General features: G+C 38.1%; 1 protein-coding gene across 6 annotated transcripts in view; it reads left to right on the plus strand.

Moving 5' to 3' along the window:
* The window catches only part of MAST4 (microtubule associated serine/threonine kinase family member 4), a 227,359-nt gene that overhangs the window by 50,041 nt on the left and 151,130 nt on the right, over positions 1 to 26,188 (plus strand). Inside the window, exon 1 of one of the 6 annotated variants that reach the window (XM_088130325.1) lies at positions 12,353 to 12,445. The exons of 4 other annotated variants lie outside the window; for them this stretch is intronic. In XM_088130325.1, the coding sequence (XP_087986451.1) occupies positions 12,395 to 12,445 (51 nt within the window). In that variant the 5' untranslated portion in view covers positions 12,353 to 12,394. Of the gene's footprint in view, positions 1 to 12,352; positions 12,446 to 26,188 lie in introns of those variants that run through there. One more of the 6 variants, XM_088130322.1, reaches the window with a different exon arrangement.

Consider the following 26,188-nt stretch of genomic DNA (forward strand, 5'->3'; position numbering starts at 1 on the left):
TCATGGAGTAGCTGAATCAACTTCACAAATTTCCTCGGGCATCCATAACATCTCAAGATGATCCAGAGAGCCTCCCTGTTTACAGTGTCAGATGCCTTTGTCAGGTCAATGAAGACAGGGTAAAGAGGCTTGCCTGCTTGATGCACTTCTTCTGGACTTGCCTCATGGCAAAAATCATGTCTGCTGTACTCTGTTCTGGCCGAAAGCCACACTGTGCTTCTGGGAAGTTGCTTTCTGAGACAGTGACAAGTCTGTTCAGGAGAATGTGTTAAGCTAAAAAGGACTGATATGCTAAACAACAGTCTGGTTTACATATTGCACTTAAGCCATGGTTTAATTACAGCTTGGTGAATAATCTACATTGCCTAGATTTTTACAATACACTTAGCCAAAAACGAATTACATTATGACTTAATGTGTGTAAATTAAGTCAATACCTGTTAAGAGAATGGAGCTAAATATCAAAAGGTGTATAAAATATATTTATATCATACAACATCCATGTTAAGTGATGTCGGTAACGACTGAGCGCAGATTAAAAAAAAAAGTCTTTCAATACAGTAGAACTCAAGTCTACTGGGAAAGTAATTGTGTAATTCTTTGAGGTGTAAATGTAGACTTTTCAGATTTTTGTTTTATTTTGCATTTTGGTTTCCTTAGATATTTTTACATTTCCATGTTCTTTTTAATGCCTAGTAACCCCAAAATAACTTCCTTTGCAAGTGCTACTATTAGTAGCCTCATTTTGTATATTTTGTAGTTGGGAGGATAATACGATGAAATATCCTTTATTTCTTCAGACTCTATCGGCATTTTGCTAATACTATCAATACTTATCAAATAGATATGCTGCAGTAAGTCATCTTGACTCAGACCATCTGCCCCGTTGCCTTGGGCAACCCAGGGTTTTGATGAAATTCCCGAGTCGTCTTTTTGTATTTGCCGATACTAGATGCAGCTTGATTTAAGGAGCTCTGAGAGATGATGTTGTAGAAACAATCCTTGGAGTACCAGCAAAGGAAGACTGAAAGTGAACCTGATCAGGCACAGGTATAAGCTCAGGTTCAAACCCACACTTTGACAATAAGAGAGGCAAATCATCATTACGTCTCCCTTATAGTGTTGGCAAGCTGTCAGCTGGCTATCATGTTTAGGGTGGTATACTCTCTTTTAGGAAAGGATGTTCAAGAAGAACTCCCACTTGGCAGGTTTGACTGTTTTCCCCAAAATTGAGAAAGATAGACAAAATTGGTCAGACATTCCAGAGTCTTGACTCCTCCTGGACGGACTCTGATATGAAGGCTGGGATATTATCCAGCTGTGTTACCTGGAATCTGGAGGGGGGAAGGTTGACTAAGGAAGTGGTTAAGGTGATCTTTGGTATGGTCCCTGCCACTAGTGGGCAGCTTTTAAGGTTATGATTTAAAAAGTGGCTTTTGGTCATCATCATTTTAACTAATAGCAGTGACCAAAAAAGTTACATTATTGCCTTTCAGGGTCAACCATATTATGTAAAATACAAAAAGAGTAACAAGTAGTAAGCAAACGAACTAAAAGACAGAAACATGAAATCTAGATCAGATCAGCACAATAATTATACTTCTCTATTTATTTAACCACCCCCCTAAGTCCTGCAGTGCTGCCTCATTTTGACCAGGAGGGACGGTGTTCCAGGTTGGTATGAGAAGAGAATGCTGGGAGTGTATGCCAAGAATATATAATCCCAGCAGGGTCACCTAAGGCTTGAAGATCATCTCAGTTGCCCAGCTAAAGCAAGCAGTGCACCTATATCGGGCAGTAGTGATAAAGGAAGATGCTGGAGGTGGACGATCATTTTACTGACAACAGTAAAGACATCATTTCATAGACGAAGGCAGTGGAAAACCACTTCAGTATTTTATCAAGAAAATCATATGGATAGAAAATATTAAATGATTAACAATATAGTGCTGGATGATGGACTGATGGCACACTACTGAGGAGAGTTGAAGATCTTTCAGAGTACTAATGGTGTTTAGATTAAAGCCTTTAGGACATCTAGTTACTGATGTTGCCGTGCAGGAAAAGAAAATCCAAAGCTGCAAAGATAGGATTACAGTGGGAGCATGGAACGTAAGATGCATGAATGCAGAAAAACTCAGTGCAATAAAAGATGAGATGAATTGACTATACATTGATGTCTTAGGCATCAACAAATTGAGATGGATTGGAATTTGACACTTTCATTCAGAAGATCACACTTTTTACTAGTTGGTACATGAAAAACAAAGAACCTACAACATTGCTTTCATAATTAACAAGAGTATAGCAACAACAGTACATGGCTACAATGCAATAAATGTCATAGATAATTTGACGATTATCCAAATTTATGCTCCAACTGCTGATGCAGAAAAAGAGGAGGTTGGTGAGGTTTATGGTCAAGTTCAATTTGAAATTGACAGAACATACAAGCAAGATGTGTTGCTCGTGGTTGGAGACTGGAATGCCAAAGTTGGAAATATCAGGGAGGAAAATGTAGCTGACTGTAAGGCCAGGAAACTGAAATGAATCAGGAAACAATTTAGCAATTTCTGTTAATCCAATAATTTCTTCATCGCTAACATTGTCTTCAAACAACCAAAATAACACCTATGTACATGGACATCACCAGATGGAGTACATGGGATAATTGAAAATGACAAAGAATACCAAAATACCAAAAGAAAATACCAATGTGCTTCATTGATTATACTGTTGATTGTGTTGATCATGTCAAGCCATGGAATGTATACTTGGCAGAGTAATCATGAAGGCCTTGGAAAAGATATTCAGATGCTGGGATGTGTCTATACCTACAAAGAATCTGTGGAAGTGAAAGTTGGACTTTGAAGAAGCAAGACAGAAAGAGTATTGATGCTTTTGAACTTTGGTGTTGGAGAAGACTCCTGAGAATACCATGGATAGCCAAGAAAACAAATGTATCATTGAACAAATAAATCTAGAGTTTTCACTCAAGGCACAAATGACCAGGCTCAAATGATCATGCCTCAGATATATTAGGCAAAAACCTAACTGTCTGGAGAAGGCAGACCGTATACTGCCTACTTCCATCTACCAGCATTTGCATGCCTTAAGTTCTCCATCCATTTCCTAATTTTTAATAAAGTTCTTCCAAGGTACATAGATTAATGGACTTGCTGTAATCTTTTGCCATGTATATTTAATTTGCAATTGTTCATTACATTTCTCCTGTCAAAATCACAGATAGCTTGAACTTTGATACATTTATTTTCAGGTCAAGTACAATCAAAGCCCAATTTTACCCCAAGTCCAGTTATGCTAGTGTGTGCAAGCTAGGATCTCTAATTTAGAGGTGATTTTGTAAGATAACATGCTGTTGGCTGCATTCCACCAATTAAGAGACATATACAGTGTACTAATCCATTCAATATATGCTGAAGAAGTTACTTTCAAATAATTTTTTTAAAATTAGGATTATATTCTATAGCATTATAACATTTTCATTTAGATGATCGTTTATTAATTTTTTTAACTTTAAAAATATTGCAGAAAAGCACTTAAAGTAATTCAGATGATAAAATGGTGGTCAGTATATGTTACATAGTGAATGTACACTAAGCTGTGATAGGTTTACCTGTCCCAAATCAGTGACTAATTAAAAACAGCCATTAGAAAAAATTATCTTATGGAAATGGTACTAATTTTTTGTTTTTCTGTTTTGGGTGAGGAAAAGAAGAAGCTATCTTGGAGAAACTGGGAGATTACGGTTATTGGGATAATGGTATTAAGCTGATGCTGTAAAAAAATTAACAAAGGATGGCTGTTTCATTCTAAATGCCCGGTGTGCAAACACTAACGGTCCTAAGGAACAAGAAAACAAAATAGCAGGAATTTCTTGGAAAATATAACAGGGTGATACTAGACTCCCACTTCATCAGTGCCTCTCCCAGTGACTTCAGGTACTCATGTAGTTTCATCAAACCTAGGCTCAGGTACTCATGTAGTTTCATCAAACCTAGGCTCTGATATATTGAATGTTGAGAGACATCATTTTTTTAATTTGTAAGGCATTTAGTTGAAAACATTAACCCTATATGCTCATTTTATTTTCAGACTAGAAGGAGACAAGCATTTGGATGAATCAGATGAAAGATATTTGCACTAAGGGAGTAAAGTCTATCAGCATTAAAATAAGATGTTAAAATTATGTCATCTGAAAAGTGTTATCTGTGGAAATGTTGCTGTAGCATAACACTCTAAAGTTTTTGTTAATTTACCAGAGTATAACAGGCTTCCTTGATCTGGTTTTCTCCTGATATTTTAATCTATAGTTTCACCATCCCTGAACATTATCCACATTGTCTGTGATTTATGTGGTATGTAGTGTGAGACATCTGGAGAAACCAAACTAGGAAAGTCTGGTCCAGATAGTAGAAAGGGATGAAAAAGTATCCATAATCCTCTTTATCATTTGGAAGTACATATTGGTCCCTCTGTATCCAAACATATCCTCCTTGCCTGAGTCTAAAGGAAATTGTGTTCCCAGTACAGCTCTACTTGTTAGGCTCCGATGGTGTATTTTGACACATACTGTTAGGACAAAATGGCACAATTTTGCCATACTATATAAACACAAATACAGAAATATTTTTTTCAAATCTGGAATGGCTCCATGCTATAGTAAAGGAATTTAATACACTGCATTATAAAACAAATGCTAAATACAGTATAGGTAGTCCTCACTTAACAATACTAATTGGGACTGGAAACTCTTTTGTTAAGCAATGCAGTCATAAGTTGAAAAACCACGTGACCGTGCTGCTTAGTGATGGCTGTCCTGGCAGTCCCGGTTTCTGTCATTAAGTGAGGACCATGTGGGTCATTAAGCAAGGACCTCATGTGACCCTGACTTGTGACTTCCTGCTGGCTTTCCCATTGACCTTGCTTGTCAGAAACCAGCAGGGAAGATCACAAATTGTGATCATGACTGAGGGATGTCATAATTGCGAGCTGGGCGCTGAGCACCTGGATTGTGATCACATGACTGTGGGGATGCTGCAACAGCCATAAGTACGAGGACTGGTCATAACTACCACTCATTCAGCGCCATCGTAAGTTTGAACAGTCACTGAATGAGTGATTGTTAAATGAGGACCACCTGTACAGTAGTCTAAATTTATCACTGAATTAAGTGGTTTCCACAAAATTTTTCACTGTCATGCATCATTGAGAATCAGGAGGTATACAAGTTTAATAAATTATTTATTATTATCATCATCATCATCAACATCATTATGACCTGTCTTTGACAATACACAATTAAGACTTGAAGCTTTTACAGTTCAAAGAGTCTGATGTCAAATATTAGATGAAAAAGAAAAAGCTGGTTGCATTACTTAATTTTTAAACATTACATTAAATTTATACACTTGAGATTCTTGCAACTGAGTCTTCTGTGTGTTTGCAACTGGCATTCTCAGAATAGTTATACTGTTACCAAATAAGAGTAATATAAACAACTGTTTCCAAGACCCTTTGTCTTATTTAGGTTGAAACTGGTGTGACCCATGTTAGGTTTATTCTATCATGGGGAGTTTTTCCCCCCTGACTCCTTACTGTAGTGTGGATTCTGGTGTAGCATTGTTCTTTTACTACATACATAAGATTACCTTTCAAGACTGTTCTTGTTTGTTTAAAGTATATTTGTTGCAACCAAGCTTCAGTCCTTGTGGATTTTCTTTGGTTTAGCTATTTGCCTAGAGGGTCAGGGAGTCCAGGATGGGGCAAAACATTAAAAGAGCAGTATTTTGTTTTGCTCAAACAAAATACTTTAGACTCAGAGGTAGAATTTTCTACTGCTTACTTACTGAAACTTCTACAAAAACTAATTCAAATGACTTCAAAAATGATAGTTTACAGAAGCCTCTCAAGGTAACAGTATAAGATAACAAATCTACTGTATGTGGTCTGTAAGAGTGGAAAACAACTTGATGGCACATAATTAATTAATCAAGGAATTATATCAATAATCCAATATAGTAATGTCCTTCCTGCTTAAATACAGACACTGTTAAATTTAGAAATCGAGGCACTGAGGTGGCTTTCATATCTGAAAGAGATAATGCTGTTTAGCACACAGAGGCATGCTTGGAGTGTCTGATGGTACTGCCAACTGTGGAGCATCCACCAGTTGTGAGTCTACTTCAGGAGCTGGTTTTATTGGTGGTAATCCAGGAATTACAGTTGGATCTCCAACCATATCAGATGCAATTTCTTTCTGTATTTCTGTTTTCTTTTGCTCAATGTGTAATCTCCAAATGTTGTCTACAGTGTAAGAAAGAGGTCCAGTTATGTCTTTGAACTTTCTGATTGTCCAGTTACACTCTTCTCTGTTGTCTCTTGCTAGTACAGTTTGTCTAATAGAAGAAGTATCATATTTCAGCGTTAGAATATTGCTCAACTTTGGTAAATGAGAAACCATCTGCATTTATCACCGGCTGATAAGTCCCAGTTTGGAACTTACAGGCATAGAAGGAAAACAGAACATTGGACTTGCCACGATGTTCTTTTTTTCTACTATGAATGGAAAACATTCAGAGATGCCCTTTAGAGAAGACATGTTTTTGCTCATTGAATACTCATCTGTCTAGTGTGTTTTTTGAAAATATACAACTCCTACACTATGGAGCTCTTTTTAATATACTTGTCAGTGCCTAAATTGGCTGGGAGGATGTTCTCTGATGCTTTGAAACAAAACAAAATTATTTGTTTCTTCCTGCATGCTAAGCAATTGACGAACAATCCAAGTAGGGAAACTCTTCAGCAGTTTCATCCCTTGGTTTACTTTGAAGCAAGTTTGAAATGGATCAGATTAATTTGTTTTTCCCAATACTAACTGAAGCTGAGAAGCTACCACTATTTCGATATCTTTACTTAAGAGTGTTTTTCTGAATCTTAAATTATACCTTGTGTGAAACATTTGACAAGCACCAAATTTTAGATGGCTTCATTTAGTATACATTCTTCTTCCTGGGCTCTTTTGGAACATTCACATATAGCATCATTAGTTAATTGAATTGTTTTGGATTCCAAGTATAGTAGGTTAGGCATATCTCTAGTCACTCTTACATTGATAAGAAAATTGTAATATAATGTTGCATTTTGATTCTTTTTCTCATACTACATTGTTGCTATAATCTAGATCCTATCATTTATTTTAAAAAGGCTATTATATGAATGATTTGGATAGATGTTGGGATTTTTTTTTACTTTACATCAATTATTGGATGATCATTATGAGTTTTTAACATTTCATGTTAAAGGATAAATGACATTTGTCTGTTGCCACCCACTGGCAGAATTTATAACTTTAACATTTATCAACATCTTAATTTGAATCAGTAGCATTTTCAGCTTCAGAGATATCTAAATTATTAGAATTGATCAGTGCATTTTATGAGACAAAAAAAGCCCACAGTTTTACAGATATTTATTATTGATAAATCCTTTTGATATGCATATTTTAAGGACTGAATGGAAGAAGGAAGATCCACATTTTGTCTAAACAAGGGAAATAGCTTCTGATTTAAAAAAAAAAAATTCATTTCAATCTTAGACTACAGCTTATTCAACCACAGCAACAAAAACCTATTTCAGATATACTGGATCTTACTATGTTATATAGAAATGGAATGAAAAAATCACCATGTTGTTGGAGATACAATGACAATAACATTTCATTAAAGTATATGTTTTTGTAGTGCCCTAAAAATGGTTATTTTCTAGGAAGAAGTAATACATATTAATTTGACTTTGAGACTAGGTTTAACATTTTTGGATGTCCATATTCTTTTGAATACCTACCAGTTATATAGAAATTGACATCTGAACAAGAGAAATAGATTCTTCATATTGTTCTAGTCACTATGTTGTGTCCTTCAACATTAGGAAGATAACTTTATGGCCCTGGTTACTCAATGGTTTGGAGTACGGATTTACTTGTGACTTATATACAAGTCACTTTCAGATATGGATTATATCTTGGATTTTGGATATCTTTGATCTATCCTCCTGGATGGTGGCAGTGATTTGATGACTAGGCTGGTGCCTCAGGTGGACTTCTAAGCTGTGGAGTGACAAGGGAGCTGGTGGCCAGATGAGATCTGATTGTGACTTTTGGATAAATGTTGTTGTTCCAAATGGCAGTGGAAGCAGGAGTGGGCTGGTGGTCTTGAGAGAGGAGTGATCTTGGTCTTGTGACTGCCATTGGATTGGGCAGATGGAACAGCAGCCACCTCATCAATTTCAGCTGTTGTATCAGACTTTTACATCAACCAGTTTTAAGGCATGTCTTTCTGTGCTATTTAAGAGGTCAGTGACTAAAGGCACCGGACTGTTGCTCTTAGACTGGAAGGCTTCTCGTTGGAATTCCGAGTAGGTGGGGTTTGACTTGGGTCACATTAACTGCTATCCTCTGGGTGAGGATTGGGGGAGGCAGGGGTGCAACTTGGTTGATTTGGTTTCCAACTTTCCCCATTTCTTTGTTGAAAGTGCAATAGGGATGGGATTGTGGTATGATACCATATGTGGGATGTGTATTAGAGAAGGGAGGTTGTTTAGCTGGTAATCGTGAGTATGGGATGCTGAGTGTAAATCAGAAGCATCTCCATAGTTGGTACCAGTAGCCTAATGGTGTATGTGGGTGTTTTGGATGAGACTTGCGGACTGAAAGGGGGAGTGGAGGGGTCAGGGGAGGTTGGATAACATACTTGTGATGGACTGGAATGGTAGGAGGTGAGTAAAGAATGTGCTTTCATCTCCAGAGGAGCAAGGAAGAGATAAGCGGAGGAGACTGGCACCTCCCTAAGAAATTCCATTGGTGTGAACTGGCTGAGCCTGGGAATTGGTTTCATTCTGGGAAAATTCTTGTTAAGGGGTTGTAGCTAATAAACCTTGCTGGATTGATTCTGCATGGTCTCCTGGAGTTCCTTGGGCTAGGCCCGACAATACTGGATTTCATGAAGGACTGGGTTGGCAGTGGAGTTTCTTAAGCTTTTGGCATTAGAGGAGTTGAATGTTGCTGTTCTTGTTGTGGGCTTGGCAGCTGCTAGAGAGTTCACGGCTGCCAGGGCAACGATGGACTTGACCCAAGTTATCTCTGGCCTGATGTACAGAGCATATACTTGATAGGTAGTCCCACAACAACCCTGGCCCTATGCCATCTAGGGCTTTATAGATGACACTCAGCACCTTTAATTGCACCTGGAAGTCTACTAGGAGCCAGTGCATGGAGTAGAAGTGTGAAGTGGGTGTATCACGAAGTGCCCAAAACTGCCCATCCCAATGCATTCTGGCCTCATTGCAGCTTCCAAATGCTCTTCAGGGCAGCCCCATGTAGAGTTCATTACAGTAATCCAAGCAGAAGTGACTAAGGCATGAGCCACTATGAGTAAGGCCTCCCAGTCCAGAAACAGGCACAATTGGCACATAAGGCGAATCTGTGCAAAACCCTCAAAACTGATTGATGGAAATGATGAACCTGGGAAGATGATCACTGCGTTATGCGTCCAGTCTGATGGCAGCCACAGGATGCATGCTGGTCCTCTTTCAAGACCAGAATCCTGCTCCTGTTGCCATTCTAGACATCAGGCCTTCTCCATCTGTCCCCTTCCTGCTCTGCAGCCTAGAAGTCCACCTGAAGCACCAGCCTAGTCCCAGTGTTGCTGCTGTCATCCAGAGAGAGAACACCGAATCTTCTGCAGTGGCCACCATGCTGTCAAGAGATCTGCAGTGGCTGATGGGCAGTGTCTTAGAAAGAAAGCTGAATTCCACTTGCCACCGCAAGTCTGGTTTAGCTATGGCTCTGTTGCTGCTCTAAGTGTTCCAGCTACTGAAAATCTCCCACTTGCAGACCTGGCCGGCCCTTGCTTTCCTGTGGGCTGCCAGGTAGCTCTGCCTCCCTAGGCTTTGCAGAGGCCAATGAAAAGACACAATGCTTCACCAGAGCTCATAGCTGCTGATGGCTACAGCTCCAGTTTGTCTCTCCACGTGCATGGATATGAACTTGTGTATATACATGTGCATACACACAAAAAAACTTTTACATGTACTATTTTTGTCAATTTGCTTTTCTACTTTCTCAAATTTTTCTTTTTTCTATTCTGTTTAATTAAATAAAGGAGAAAAACTGCCGGTTTCCAAAGGAGCCAATGCAGGTTTCTTAAGACTGATCTAATAATTGCCTCCTTTAGGTAAGGAGGCAACTTGCTCTTGCTAAGAGAGGGAATTCTCTAACAACCTCAAGGCTAAATGTTCAGTTGGGAAGGATCAACAGAAGTGGTAGAATGTAAATGCTTCAAGAAACACGATACTGTGAGAACATTTCTTTACCATGTCTTTCAAATCAAGAACTGCACAATACCTAATAATGGTCCTTTGAAGCTCTCATGGGTGTGTCTAGGTTGTACATGATTTGAGACTTGCTTGTGCTGGCCATCCAGTTGGGGCAATGAGATGCTGGGAGGAAAGCAGAAAAGGTAGAGACAAACACAAGCTGAGCCTTTTGAGAAATAGCTAGGAGAGATCAATAAGTGGAGAACAGATTAGATGAAGGAAAGATTGGGGAGAGGAGGTCAGCCTAACTAGGACTGGTTGGCTCGAGGTAAACAAACTCACATTTTTATTATTTGCTTGTCAGTCATTAATCTATGCAGCAAATGTATGCTGTAGTACTTTAAAATTTGAGGAAATAGCTATTTCTGACATAACTTGATTTATTTATATATTGTTTTTCCTCTTAAAATAATCTGTAATAGCTTACAAGCAACGAAGGAAAAAAAACTTACCTATGCTAGAACTATAAAAGATGTACAGGTTTGTTTTATGTACACAAATATACATAAGTATGGGAAAGCAAAACTGATATTGATTGATGGATATTCCAAAACACTTGCTCATATTTTGATGATCAGGCATCCTGTTAATCCTGTATCTGTGAAACAGACAGATGTATTTCACTTTCTTCTTGTTGCTTACATATCCTTAAATTTTGTGAATTAACTTGAAGTGGTTTCCAAAAATTAATCTTCATATATTTGTTGTTCATATATTTAAAAGGATCCTCTTTTAGTGGGGATTCTTATGTGTTTGCAAGAATTTGTTTTGTAAGTCTAAAGAGAATTGCAGAGCCCATTTATGAAACATAAAATACAATTGATTTACTTGGTGGATAGGCATTTAAATCCCTAAGCAGTTTTTAATGATATAGTCTAATCAATTGATATCAAGCTTAATAGCCTGATGACAGCTTCAAAAAATCAATAATTGGGATAACCTAAGCTATACTGATAAGTCAAATCAAATAGCTTTCTCTTTTTCTTTTGAAATTTGTTTGTCTTCAGATCATGAACTCAAAAAGGTGAGGCTTTGTTTAGTTGTCAAGTTGATTTTTATTTCCCTTTGACATTCAGTCATTCTTCTCTACTGAAATACAGAAAGCAGAATTTAAAACTTAAAATCTATGTAATATGAGTGTTGTGGTACACTCTTTGTTTTGCAATATGCAGTCTTCTAAAACTTAATGTTCATAACCTTCCTATCTAGAACTGGAATAAAATGAAAATGATCAGAGTAAACAGAATAGAGTGTGAAATTATGCATGATGGTAGAAATAATACTTCTGTTTATTGCTTTGTTTTCTGAGCATAGCTGAACTTTCTAACTAATAATTGTATTTTATCAGATATTAATCCTATGAATGCTGATATTTTAAATGGTTTTGTATCCAGAGGCAATTCTTATTTCCTAGGAAGCTAAATAACTGATAACTGTTTTTTAGAATCAGTGCTAGCAGTGGGTAGAATGGAAAGCTGCTTCTACAGTTCTGCTTCTGCATTTTTTTTGGTGCCATTGAATGACGAGAGCCAGATTGTTATGTTGTTTGAATATCCAGCTACGTTTTAGTTTTTCCATTATTACTCTTAGTTTCTGTCTTCACTTTAGGTGCCACCGCTGATTAACTCAGGCATTTTGACCTCACAGCTTCCTCTCAAAAACTTGATCTACAGACGGTGGTTAAAACGGCATGTTAGCACAGGATGGCAGGGTTATTGTTTTGTGTGCGTAACAGTCCTCCTGCAGGATTTCCTCTGTCAAATAGCTACTCCTGTCTAGATAAATTTGCTAGGTGTCTGGAGCCCACTTGCTGCTTTGTGATACAGTACTGCAAACATGCATGAGCTCAGAAGTTGCTGAGTGAATAACTGGCTAAAGTCAGCTGACTATTCCTTTCCAATCAGATAAACTGTGATGTAAGTGCTTAGCAGCTGCTAGGATCTGAATAAGTGTGCTGAAGTCTGAGATACTACAGCATGGCTATATTGTTATAGAAGGAATGAGGGAGAGAATGGACGAGTCCAGCATTCTGAGGAGGCGAGGGCTTCAGGTAGGAGATGTGGTGATGGGAGAGCTGTTTTCTCAGTGAATAATTTTGCTGGAAAAGTTTCATTTGCATTTATACACTGTGCAGAAACGTAGAGACAATTTTAAAGTATGGATTACCAGGCTTCAAGTACAGCATGATAAATGGTTCATCAGTGAAGTATTCCTTGTCAGAAAGCTGCCTGCTTTTCTTCTCTAAGGATGGTGAAATCATACATCTTTTACTAACATTCACCTGAACAAAAAGCTGTTAAAAAAAGGTACAGTCTGACCTTACAGTATGATTGCTCTTTCAGATATAGTAACAGATTATTGATTGCCTTATAAAGACATTTTCAAAAAGCATCTTATATGTGAAAGTATTTAGCATTCAGGTAAATATGAGCAGCTTTTGAGAATTTCAAATCTTGAGAATTTTTAAGCCAAATAAAAACAAACCAAAAGACCCCACTTTTTTAAATGTTGGGAATTTTCAGCATTCACTGTATAGGTATTTTTGGCAAGTTTGGAAGCTATTTGTAATACTCCTGTTAAACATAAAACATCAATGATGCTTCAGTGTGATTGTTTTTGGTTAACATGTTGGCAAAGAAAGGTTTTAGAACCGACTTTTCTGGGAATGTGAACAAAGTTATGGCAGTCTTTGAATTCACTGCCAGAGAAATAATTTCAGAATACTTACCTTATCACTCAAGGTTTCTAAGTTATTATATATGTTCAGACACGTTATGCCTTTTGTTGTCTCGACTTGTGGATGCCCTAGAATTTTAAAAGTTTTTGCCTTGACAAGTTAGTGAATTAAACTTGCACAAATCAGTGTTTGGTGTTAGAATTGTAAGCAAGGAATAAAACATAATTAACATGATTGAAGACAGATGAAGTACCACTCTTAAACTTCTTTGTTTTCTATTGTTAAGGAAAACATATTGCTTAGGTCATTCATCTTGGGCTAAACTTCCTTTCCCATGTTTTCTATGCAATTCTATTGTTTCATTGTACTCAAAGAAGCTATGTTATTGCCACTGTAACTTTGCACATATTTGTTGCTGGAAATTCTTAAAACTTTTTAACCTATAAATGAACATTCTTACTGAAATAACTTTTTTGCTGAAATATGTGGCAGTTCTGACAATTATTCTAAGTGAGATCACTGCTTGATGAATGAAGCCTTTTGAGGCTTTTGATAAAACATGTAGCCTTAAAAAGAGTATGTTTTGTTTGTATTAATACTGGTCACAAGAATAGTTGTCAGATATTGAGTATGTTAAAAAAACTCTTTATGATCTGAATATATTAAATAATTAGGATGACTGTGATTTTTTTTTTTTTTTTTTTACGATTAGAAGCATTAATGAATTTCTTGAACCTAGGATTAAAAAGTGGTAGGTTTTACTTATTTTTTAGTCAGTATAGTGCTTAGAAAAAGCAAATAATTGGTTCTTTATAAAATACATTTCTGTATCTATATGAGACAAGCACTTTCTCTGCACACTGAAAATACCATCTAATTTTATTACTGATTTTTGAGCTGTGCTACCAAAATAAATGCAATCACTGTTTAAATACTGATGTTTTCAACTTTATTGATTCTTCTTTCTTGCATCTCATTCAGCTGAGAATTTAACATTAGCAAAGAAATTTTGAGCTTCAGTTCCTTTATAAATGAAAGTTAGACAAAAATTTCCTCAGTATGTGTTCATTATTTACTCAAATGTAACGTTATTTGTTTGTTGCATCCTATTTTATGTACAGCAGTAAAGGTCTGCTGCCTTTGTGCTTATATTTACTAAAAGAAAAATGTGATTCCATAAGGCACTTGGATATTAATTAGTGCTAAGTCCTTGATCAGGTGAACTGACCTGAGTTTTCTTGCATTATAGGAATGATATTTTATTAAGACTGGAGTGTCCAGTATACAATATTGACGGTGAACATCAGTGTGCCTGCAGACAACTTTCTTGGCACTAGCCAGGCTCTTTGTCCAACTGGACTTAAAATATTTTTTAATTCTTTCAATTTAGAGAAAAGGGAGGAGAGAACCTGCCATATTGCAAAGCAAAATGCCATTAACCAATTGGACTGTGCGTGCTTCAGTTTTGATTCCAAAAATATGATTTGGAGCATATGGGGGCATGGATAGAACATTTGCCTGTAACTTTTAAAATCAGCAGTACCTTTTCTTGGAAATTGCACAGCTGCCACATTATCTCAGGAAAAGACATGGCTGTGTTAAAGAGTTATAGAGAGGTGCTATGGTCCCACCCTGACACACTCTGAAGCATCTTTTTGGAATTGAATCTAAAGCACCATACAACTCTAATATCCATTATCATTTAATTTTCTTGGATTGCTTCTGGTCCCACATAGGGTTAGTGGAGATTATCAGGGTGATTATGTTTTGCCCATACTTTGTATACATGTGCCTTAATTTCTTGGTGTGTGTGTGTGTGTGTGTGTGTGTGTGTGTGGTACAATGCTAGTTTGCTGCATATGTATGCTTAATGGGACATCTTCTATATAGGGAGGTGAGTATAGATGTCTTTCTTAAGCATTACTAATTTTAATCCTGTGTGTGCAAATACATAATTTGGCGATTGAGACTTAGACCCTGCCTCTCAGTAAATATCTCAAAAATCTTGTAAAATTTGAGTAATCTCAGTTTGATTTCAGTGAGACTGAATATTAAATAGATATTAAATGAATGAATATTAAATTAGACTAATATAATAATATTTTAAAAATTACTAAGATTTTGAAAGAACATTAAGATTTCATGCAAATGCACTGCAATTTCATGTTTGGCAGTTTCACAAGGTTTTTTTAAATTCTAAAATTAATGTTTAAGGATTATGGGAACTCGTTTTGAAATGATGGGACATAGCAGTGTTTGAAAGCACTGTGTTGCTGACTCTGCTATCATAACAATACATTTGTCTTTATATACAGTTATTATACATGTAAGAGTGGTGTGCTAATTAGTTTTATTTGTGGAAATAATTGTGTGTGTAATGTTGATTTATTGGAAAGGTTATGGATACATGCACCTGCCTCTTACTGTCTGAGCATTAATTGAGTAGGGAGAAGGAATAGGGTAGGACAGAAATTAATAATGTTGGCAAATCATTGGCATGCACTTATTTGAAGCTATTCAGTAGAATGGTAGATCATTACTTTCCAGGCTGTGATAAAAGGGGAAAATGGATTTTCCCAAGGTACAGCTTACTGTTTATTAGGCATATGATCAAAGTCAACTTTGGACTTCTGTAGTGGTAGTGGTATATTATCCTGACTACTCTGACACTATTAGGGTAATTGAAAAAAGTGCTAGGATTAGTTTAACTTTATCATGTTTATTTGGATCAGGTTTACTTGGGCAACATTTGGCTAGGATGAGCTTCCTTAGTATACATAAGGCTGGAATGAGAGAAGAAAATATCAGGCTAGGAATTTTTTTCTCTAATGCTTTCTCCTACTTGTTTGAGTACCTTGGAACCTATCCTTGCCGCAAACTTTACTGATTCCAATGGAAACAAATTCATTTTTTTTCCGCAAAAGTTTTATTTACTGAGGACCTGTATTATTAGTCTTTATTATAACTATGGAGGCTTCTACTTTGCACTGAATGTTTTGCACATCCTACTTTGAGTAAAACCTTAAGGATTTATCATAGCAAATTCAAGAGACTTCATGTAATTATTGCTTAGATGATTTGTCTCTCCATCTAAACTGCACAAAATTATTCCCCTTTCCTCATAATAGAAAGGGTGTAGAGTAGGGATGTGCAAAACATTCAGTGCATGAACTGTCCCCTGCCCAATTGGTTTCATGTGGTCTGTGCCTGAACTGAAACACAAATATTTGGGTTTTTGGTCCACACACAGACTGAAGAGCAGATATTCTGGGCAGAAATTGTTTGAGGGGAGGCAGGAGATATCAGTTTTGGCAGAAAAGAGAGGGAAGGAAAGATGATAAGATGTTGATGAGGGGATAGTCAGGTATTACAATCTGGGGCAATGATGGCTGAGGGGGATGGGGGATGGTACTGGGAAATCAGGAGGAGGGCAGGCCAATGAGATATGCTGCTGTGGATTGGTGGCAGTCGCAGAGTCTGAAGGGATACGGGGGGAAACAAGTGTGAAGATGGTGGGATGGATAAGGCGGTAGGGCATGCCACAATGGAAGCTGCTGATGGGAAGAGGGAAGAAAGGAGATGATGCGCACCAGCCTTGCCCTATTTGGCCCTTCTGGGTTTTGTTTCATCTGAAACCCATTCTAGTTCTGGGAAACCATGGCTGATCCAAGACAATTTGGCAGAATTTCTGAAAGCTATGGTTTGTTCTGGATTTGAAGCAGATTTATTTATTTTTATGAAATTATATGCTACCCTTTCTATTAGCTTTGGGAGAGAAAAAGAGAGATGGGGGAGAGAGAGAGAGAGAGAGAGAACTTACAATTCTAAATCCATTAAAAATCTTAAAACAGCATGGAAGCTGAATGCTAAAAAATTTTAAACACTAAGACTTTAAAAAGACTTGGGTAAGGAGGTAGGTTTTAAGGTCCCTGTTAAACTGTATTAAGGAGGGGCCAGGCTCAACTCCAAGTGCAATTTGTACCACAGCAGAATTTGCTGTTGAGGTTAAATGTATATATGGAGGGGTTTACAGAAGGTTCTCTATTGATCTACAAGTGTAGGGTGGACTGAATAGAGATAGTCCTGCAGGCAATTTGGGCTTAAGCTTCTTCTGATTAACACATTTTAATCTTGGATTTTACAGTTGCTTAAGAAATTATAGGATAATGAACTTCTGTTTGCTCTTCATTTTAAAACAGGGGACTATATCCTTAGAGAATAAATGTCTTTTTCTTTTCACAGCAAGGCTAGAGATAGCTAAGCAGACAACATGTGTTCAGTTCAGATTTGGATGGACAAAATATGCAGCATAGTTCAGGCTAAGAATGGTAAACAATTAGCTAAATGAGATACTTGAGGGATTTACAATACTTGTTTCTTTTGTTTATATGTACCAATCAGTCATCATGCAAACCACCTTCTTTTTAATTAACATTGGTGAAGGATTTATCCTAAAGTTGTTCTGTTATTTTGGACTGAAGGGATCTTTCAGCCTTTTGTCCATACTCTTTCCACTGTCAAGATGATCATGATCGATGTAAATTTATTATTATTTTTAAAACAAATGGGTGGATACAGATTGATGCTATAATATTGCACCCAGCCAATGCAGCAGCAGTTCTGGGGAAAAAATTATTTATTTAGTAGATTTATATGGCTTCCCATCTCAAATACACGACTCTGGGCGACTAACAATATTAAAAAAGATAAAAACATATACATAAAACATAAGAGCAGCTGGGAAACAATTACAAAAACATCAATTCCAATCTTCAACACAGACAGGAGATGGGCTTCATCACGCACCCGGGCGGCCCCAGGCTCAAGTACAGAGCCAAGTCTTCAAGGACTTATGGAAGGCCAACAGGGATGGGGCCAATCTAATCTCTGGGGGGATGGTATTACGGGGGGTAGGGACTCCATGACAGAAAAAGCTCTCATCCTGGGCCCTGCCAGCTGACGCTCCTTAGTTAATGGGATCCAGAGCATGCCCTTCCTGCTGGACTGGAAGGGAAAAAGAGTGTGCTGTAAAAATGTGGTGGGGGACAAGAAACCGATTTTGTTCCTACATCTGTGTATGGCTCTCTTAAGTGGAATTGTCTATGTGATGAATAGTTGTGAAGATTGTGTTATTTTTAACTCAGTTTATGTTCTGATGCAACATACACATAAATAGATGAAACATATACATAAATATCATAACATTTGTATGTACCACACTTCTATGTTAAAGGTGCTAAGGTAAGTATGGTCAACCAACTTTTGACGGGATCCATCCCTGTCTAGATAAATATGAAAGTTTTAGCCTGAGATTATCAAAGTCCTACTTAAGAAACCATCTTATTTAACTGATTTCTTGATTATCAATTTCCTGTTATTCAAACCTTCCCTTTCAGTTAAAGTTCTGGAGTATGTACTCCTTGCAATTATAGGCAATATAAAATTTGTAAACATTACTAGTCTGATTTTGACTTTTGTTTATTATAACTTAGTGGGAAAAGGTACAAAGTTGATTTTATTAGATTTTTAATGCTTATTAATATGGGACATGCAGTCAAGTACCATAGTTATCATCATCTTTGTCCGACTCCATCTGGTGCTCCAGTTGTACCCTTTCCTAGATTGGGGGGCCCTCCACACAGTTACTTATGCCCTAGTCACCTTGTGGCTTAACTACTGCAACACACTCTAAATGGGGCAGCCCTTGAAGGCCACCCAGAAGCTTTAAGTGGTTGAGAATGTGGTGGTGTGAGCACTAATGGGCATGCCTCTGTATGCCCATGTAACACCTCTGCTTCATGAGCTACACTGGTTGCTGGTTTGCTTCCAGGTGCAATTCAAGGTGTTGGTTATTGTCTATAAAGCTGTACATGGCATAGGACCTGGTAAATTGAGGGACCTTTTGTCTACCATAACATCTGCCCTACTGATTTGATCCTGCATGGTTGGTGCACTCTGGGCTCCTTCAGTTAAACAGTGTCATCTATCGGGACCCCAAAAGTGCGCCTTCTCTGTAGCAGTACCTGCTCTCCGGAATGAGGTTTCCTCCAAGATCCAGATGGTCTCCACTCTGCTGTGGTTTAGAAGAGCTGTGAAGACCTGACTCTTCACCCAGGCCTTGGGCGAGGGAGAGTAAGACCCTTTGCTTCATTGCACTTGCCATCTTTTATCTTTATCTTTTATCATTTATGATTTTATTGTAATTTCTTTGTTTGATTGTTGTGAGCCACCCAGAGTCATTGAGAGTCAGGTGGGATACAAGTTTAATAAATCATCCGGGAATGCACATGCAGAATTGCATCTTGATTTCCATTTCTTATGCTAATTTATCTGGTGTAGACTTTTAAGTTGCCTATGGGTAAGATTATTCTACATATATTATTACTTAAAAGTTTGTAAACCCTTTTGAATTTTCAGTGTTTCTGCATGAATATGACCTAAAACATAATTTGTTCTCCCCACAAGTCCTAAAACTAGGTAAAGAGAATGCAATTAAACATATGAGTAAAAACATTACACTTGTTAATTTATTTATTAAGGAAAATGATCCAAAACTACATATTTGTAGGTGGCAGAAGTATGTGAACCTCTAGGATTATCAGTTCACTTGAAGGGGAAATTAGAGTCAGGTGTTTCAATCAGTGGAATGATAATGAGGTGTGAGTGTGGAAGGTCTTGTCTTATTTAAAGAACAGAATTCTGGGTAGTCAAAGTCTGATCTTCACAACATAGGTACATGAAACTGTGTCATGGCTTGAACAGAGGAGATTTCTGAGGACCTCTGAAAGACAGTTGTTGATGATCCGCAGGCTGGAAAAGGTTACAAAATTATTTCCAAAGAGTTTGGACTCCACCAGTCCACTGTCAGGCAGATCGTGTACAAATGGAGGCAATTCATCCCCACTGTTACCTTCCCCAAGGGTGGTCAACCAACCAAGGTCATACCAAGAGCAAGGCATGAAATACTTAGGGAGGTCTCAAAGAAGCCCAAGGTAACATCTAAGGAACTAAAGGCCTCTTTTGTATTGGCGAATGTCAGTATTAATGAGAGCACCATCAAGAGAATACTGAAAAACAATGGTGTGCATGGCAGGGTTGCAAGGAGAAAGCCACTACTCTCCAGAAAGAACACTGCTGCCCATCTACAGTTTGTGAAAAACCATGGATAAGCCAGAAGGCTACTGGATAAGCCAGAAGGCTAGAGGAAGAATGTTCTGTGGATGGATGAGACAAAAATAGAACTTTTTGGCTTGAATGAAAAGCACTATGTTTGGTGAAAGGCAAACACCGCATTCCAGCATAAGAACCTTATCCCATCTGTGAAACATGGTGGTGGGAGTAACATGGTTTGGGCCTGATTTGCTGCCTCTGGATGAGGACAGCTTGCCATCATGGATGGAACTATGAATCCTGAATTGTACCAGCAAATTCTACAGGAAAATGTCAGGGTATCTGTCCATGAACTGAAGCTCAAGAGAAAGTGGGTCATGCAGCAAGACAGTGACCCAAAACACACAAGACGTACAACCAAAGAATGTTTAAAGCAGAAGAAAGTTAATGTCTTGGAATGTCCAAGTCCAAGTCCTGAACTGAATCCTATAGAAATTTTGTGGAAGGAACTGAAGCAGCCAATTCATGCGAGGAAGCCCACCAACATACTTGAATTGAAGCTGTTTTGTAACAAGGAATGGGCTAAAATTCTTCCAAGCCGATGTATGGGACTGATCAACAGTTATTGGAAGTTTGTTTGTTTGTTTGTTTGTTTGTTTATTTATTAGATTTATTTCCACCTATCTCCCCTGATGGGGGATTCTGGGTGGCTCACAAGATCCGTTAAAACAATAAATATATATAAAATTACATAAAACATGAAAACTATGCAAAGCATTACCAAAAGAAAAAAAGAAAGTCCAAGAGGCTGATGGTTCCAGAGCTGCAGATGACAGGCCTCTAAGGGGCTAGCCATCCCCATACTTGGTGTCTTCCCTCCCCACCCCCGGTCTTCAAATCTCTCCAGAAGGCCAGGAGTGAGAGGGCCAATCTCACCTCCGGGGGCAAGTTGCAGTTATTGTTTCCCAAGGGAGACATACCAGTGACTGAAAGCAAAGGTTCACATACTTTTGCCACACACAAATATGTAGCTTTGGATCATTTTCCTCAATAAATAAATTAACAGGTAAAATGCTTTTGGCTCATTTGTTTAATTGGGTTCTCTTTATCAAGTTTTAGGACTTGGGTGGAGAACAGATTATGTTTTAGGTCATATTTATGCAGAAATATTGAAAATTCAAAAGGATTCACAAACTTCTACAGAAAACAGTAGCTGATTAGAAAGCTGAATATTTAGGTCAGATTTAGCTATTGGTACAAATTTGGAACTGTCTTTAATGTTTTAAATGTAAAATTCAGTCACCTTACCAGAAGCAGATGTTGGTGAACTAGTCACTTCCTATAGAATCCTGAGAACAATACAACTTGTTGATTTAGTGCAGGCTGGTCCCCTCTGGGAGCTCAACGTGCTATTTATTACCTACAAACAAAGCCCTACATGATTTGGGACAAGGACATGCTGATTGTATAGTCATATAATATGTACAGGTATATCCTGCCCATTATTGTTATTTAATAGAATTATATAATTATGACAGAAACATAAATTATATTTATAAATATACATTGTAATAGTGAAGTGTTATAAAGGATCAAGTAATACCAGAAATTTTGGCAAAAATACTTTGAAGTCTGTATTCTTTTAAATATCCTACTTCAAAAGTGGGCCCTACTCAACTGAGGTTGCTTAGGAAACATAGTTATATCTCAATTTATTACTTTCACAGTTGTGAGTCTCCTCAAAAATAACCCAAGGCATTCTGAGACATCATGTGACCTTAAAGTTCAACTGGCCTACAAGTTTGTCAGTGGGTTAATCTGACCTGGAAGATTTTTTTTAGTCTTTTTTAAAGATAGGATTGTATTTCTCCAAAGGATGAAATGAACATTTGCGGGATTATTTCAGATCTGACTTTACCTGGCAGAGAGCATAGAATTAAGGATAGTACGCCTCAAAGGCCTTATTCCACACAGAGATAGCCTGACAATTGTTGCTCATGCTGTGGTAACCTTCAGTTTAGATGTTGAGCACAGAACTTTTAAAGATTATTCAGAAACTTCACTTATTATAAAAATCATGCTTAAAGTGTTTGAGATGTGACTACCTTAAATGACTGTTGCTTCTATGTTAAGCTGGTCAGGTATTAAGATATCACTTATTTTTGGAAACCAAGCTGGCAATGATGCTGAAATTCTAAAATGTCCTTTCCCTTAAAAGGATTGCCTAACACGGTCAGATATTCTTTAAATGCCAGGTGAAGACTTTATTTGCCTAGACCAATGTTTTTCAAACTTGGCAATTTTGTATGGACTTCAGTTCCCACAATTCCCCAGCTAGCATGGGCATTAGGATGTAAGGCTTTTTAGAGTGCTTAATTTGTTGTATTTTTATTGTGAAAAGTGCTGGTTTAGTGATTTATATTAGGTTTTAAGAACATATATATATGTCTGGGAGCCTTCATATTGAAGAGCAATGTTTACTAATATATAAAACTTGATTCCTACTATTAGAAACTTTTTCTAAACTTTGTCACATTTGAGTAAATCTAAATAAGCATATTTTATGTTAACTAACATGTTGTGATCAGAAATGACTACCACGTTCTTTCAGTGTCTTCTAAGCAGCAGCATCTGTAGATGTTCATTGTGGCAAAAGCAATATTGCAGCAATTTATTGCAGTTCTGCTCTTTTTGGGCACACAGAAGAAAAGGCAGGGCTTCTTTTGTGATGCTGTAATGCTGCTTTTTTCATTATAACCCTTCCTTGCCCCTCCAATGATGCTATTATTTTAAAGACTGGCTTCTTAATACCTGATGTTAGACAGGAAAAATAAAAACAGAAAACTAGCCAGGAAGTTTTATAAAAAAACATTCTTCCATTAGATTTGAATCCCACCTTTCTTCAGAAACTCAAGTCATCATATGGGGAAAATCTTCCTTCATTTTATATGCACAACAAAAAACCTGTTAAGTAGGGTGGCTTGAGAGAGACTGACTTGCCTAAAGCCACAGAGTGAACTTCCAGTGCTGAGGGGGAATTTGATCCAGTTCTGTTAACTATGATTCTTAAGTTTGGGGTTGAAACCAAAGTTTTGTCCTAACCTAAACCTTAATCACTACACTATACTGACTATTTGTTTTTCTTTCAAATTGTTAGCATGATACTGTGAAAAATGGAGAAGGATAGGAGATTCTCCAAGTCACGCATGGCCTTCTTGTAAGCTTTCAGAAGGCTTCTGAGGCCTTCCAAAAGCTCATGAGAAGGTCACATGCCATTTGGAGAAGCACGCACATGGCCTTGGGAAGAAGGCCTGGCACAGCCAGCATCTACCTTGCATATGGCAAGGCTGGGCACACCTCGTCAGCAGCAGCAGGAAGAAGATGGCGAAGCTCAGCTGGGGTGGCAAGGCCAGCTGGGGCTTTGTGCTGTGGTGCTGGGGTGGCTGGCTGCAGTGTGGAGCTTGAGGCAGTGCTCCGCGGTGGTGGCAGTAGTGGTGCTGGGGCTGAAGTAGAGGCCCGGAGGTGGCAGTGGCCAGCTTTGAAGAGTGTTGCTGTGCAGGATGGCCAAAAGAACAGAGATGGGGGGAAGGTAGGCGGGGGGAGTTGAAATGCCCCTGTGGTCATAGTTGAAGGCGGGCTGCCAAGCGCCTGAATTTTGATCATGTGACCGCAAGGGTGCTGTAATGACCATAGCTTCAGGGACTGGGTGTAAGTACCATTTGTTCAGTGCTGCCGTAACTTTGGTCACTGGATGAATGGTTGAGGACTACCCGTAGAATTGTTTTTAGTAATATTGTCTCCAGATTGAATGCTTATGTAATAATGGCTTCATTGGGTTATTCCTTTGTTCCGGTAGTTTCTTACCAAGGACTGGATACAAGACTTTTCAAGAAGGACTTTGTTTTCTGCTTGATCTGTCCTGAAGCTAAGATACTGAAACCTTATGAAAAAGGGCTCTCAGTTTCCCTCATCTTTATTTTCTTACATTTGAAAGCAAAAGGGATAACAAGGACTCCCTTTCAACTCCCCCCGCCTTCACACATTTCCCCCATCTCTGTTATGTTGAAAGGCTTTAGGCAGACATCCTGTCTCATTAAGTGTCAAGGCCATAAAGATATGGGAGGAAGTGACCCCAATCTGCATTCTAGGAAACAATAAAATTCAGAAGATTAGAGGGGAGTGCTCCCGAACTCTGACTAGTAACCAATAGGTCATCAGGAAGATAGGTTTCCCCCAATAATAAGTAGGACCCAAAACTTATGCCAATTTCAGCCAATCGTTTGTTAATTTCTGTACCTCTTTGTAAGAAACATATATAAAATCGTCGTCTTTGTGTGTGATCGGGGTTCTTCTCTGTCTTAAGGGGAGATCCCAGTTGACTCTATTGGCAAGCTTTCAATAAAACTTTAAAATCTCAGCTGGTATTTTCATGTTTGATCTTCTGCCAGACTGAATCCAAATTGAGGAGAGTCAAAAACTCTCAAATTTAGCTAACAATACCATGCATAAACATGCAGACATTGACATCCTGAAGTTGCAGCTTTGAAGGATTTGCTGAGAGGAGACAGAAGATCAAAATAAATCAAGCTCAAAGATGTTATTTTAAGGCAGGGGTTCTCAAAGTACGGCCCGTGGGCTGGATATGGTACACCAGGGTCATTTATCCAGCCCACCTGCCTGATTGGCCACTGCCGCTGTATGTCAGAAGCGGAAGTGTCGGGGCTGTGTCGGGAGCTGCAGGCGATGCACAAGGAGGGAGATCACAGAGCCGGACTATTCTACATGACAGGTATGCCGGGTCCGGCGGCTCTCCTCCTCTCCTCAAACTATAGTCCAGCCCCCCAACATTCTGAGGGACCGTGAACTGGCCCTATGTTTAAAAAGTTTGAGGACCCCTGTTTTAAGGGATTAAAACCTAAGATTGTTAAAAGGATTGGGCAAGGAATACAGTGTTGGCTTATTTGATCAAGGTTAAAATAGTTATGTAGTTATCTCTGGTAGCCCTTAATGGACATTTGCTGACTAGCAATGAATGATGAGGCTTTAAGATTTTGTTAATAGTTAGATTAACAAATAGTTAAAAGATACAATAAATACACTCTTTTCCCCATAACTCATCTCTTAAGAGATGGCGATAATTTACTAAAATTGTACTTGTGATGAAGGGGAAGTTATTTCTTTATTTTTTTCCCCCTACTTTTCTTTTTACTTCTTTTTTCCTCTTTTTCCTGAACTTTCTATTTTTCTTTTCTTTTTATATTTTTGTAGTTTGTGTTAGTTTTTACTTTTCCAACTGTAATCTTAATAACATTATTTGGAAAAAAAAAAAGGAATTGGTAGCAGTATCTCCATCTCCTTCGAAGAGGAGTCAATGCACTTATCACTACTGCTATAACTGAGTCCATCCACCTTGCTGCTGGTTGTCCTCTTCTTCTCTTTCCTTCCATCTTTCCCAACATTAGAGCCTTTCCAGAGAGCTAGGTCTTCACATAATGCATCCAACTAGGATAATCTGAGCTTGGTCATATGTGCCTTGAGTACAAACTCTGGGTTGATTTATTTGATGATCCATTTGTTTGTTTTCTTAACTGTTCATGGTATTCTTAGGAGTCTTCTCCAACACCACAGTTCAAAAACATCAATACTCTTTCTATCTTATTTCTTCAAAGTCCAGCTTAGATTTCTGGGTGGATATAATTCCACAGGGCAGGAGCCATCGCCAAGAAGGCACACTTCCTGGGTCCTGCTGAATCTATGGGATCTGGAGAATGCCCATCTAGCTGACCTCACTGGATGGGGAGAAGCATATGGAGACAGGATATTCCTCAAGTAGCCGGGCCCCATGCCATGAAAGACTTTATAGGTGATAACCAGCACCTCAGATTCTGCCTGGAAGCCAACTGCAGTGCAGCAGGCAAAGTAGCAGGAACATGTGGATATACTGCAACACATCTATCACTGCCTATGCTACTGCATTCTGGACAAGCTGTGCTTCTGAGTGTTCTT

This window comes from Python bivittatus, unplaced genomic scaffold, assembly GCF_059951505.1.
Source record: "Python bivittatus isolate LINGU-HERP-01145 unplaced genomic scaffold, Pbiv_v1 ctg000850_np1212, whole genome shotgun sequence".
Classification (NCBI taxonomy): Eukaryota; Metazoa; Chordata; class Lepidosauria; order Squamata; family Pythonidae; genus Python; species Python bivittatus.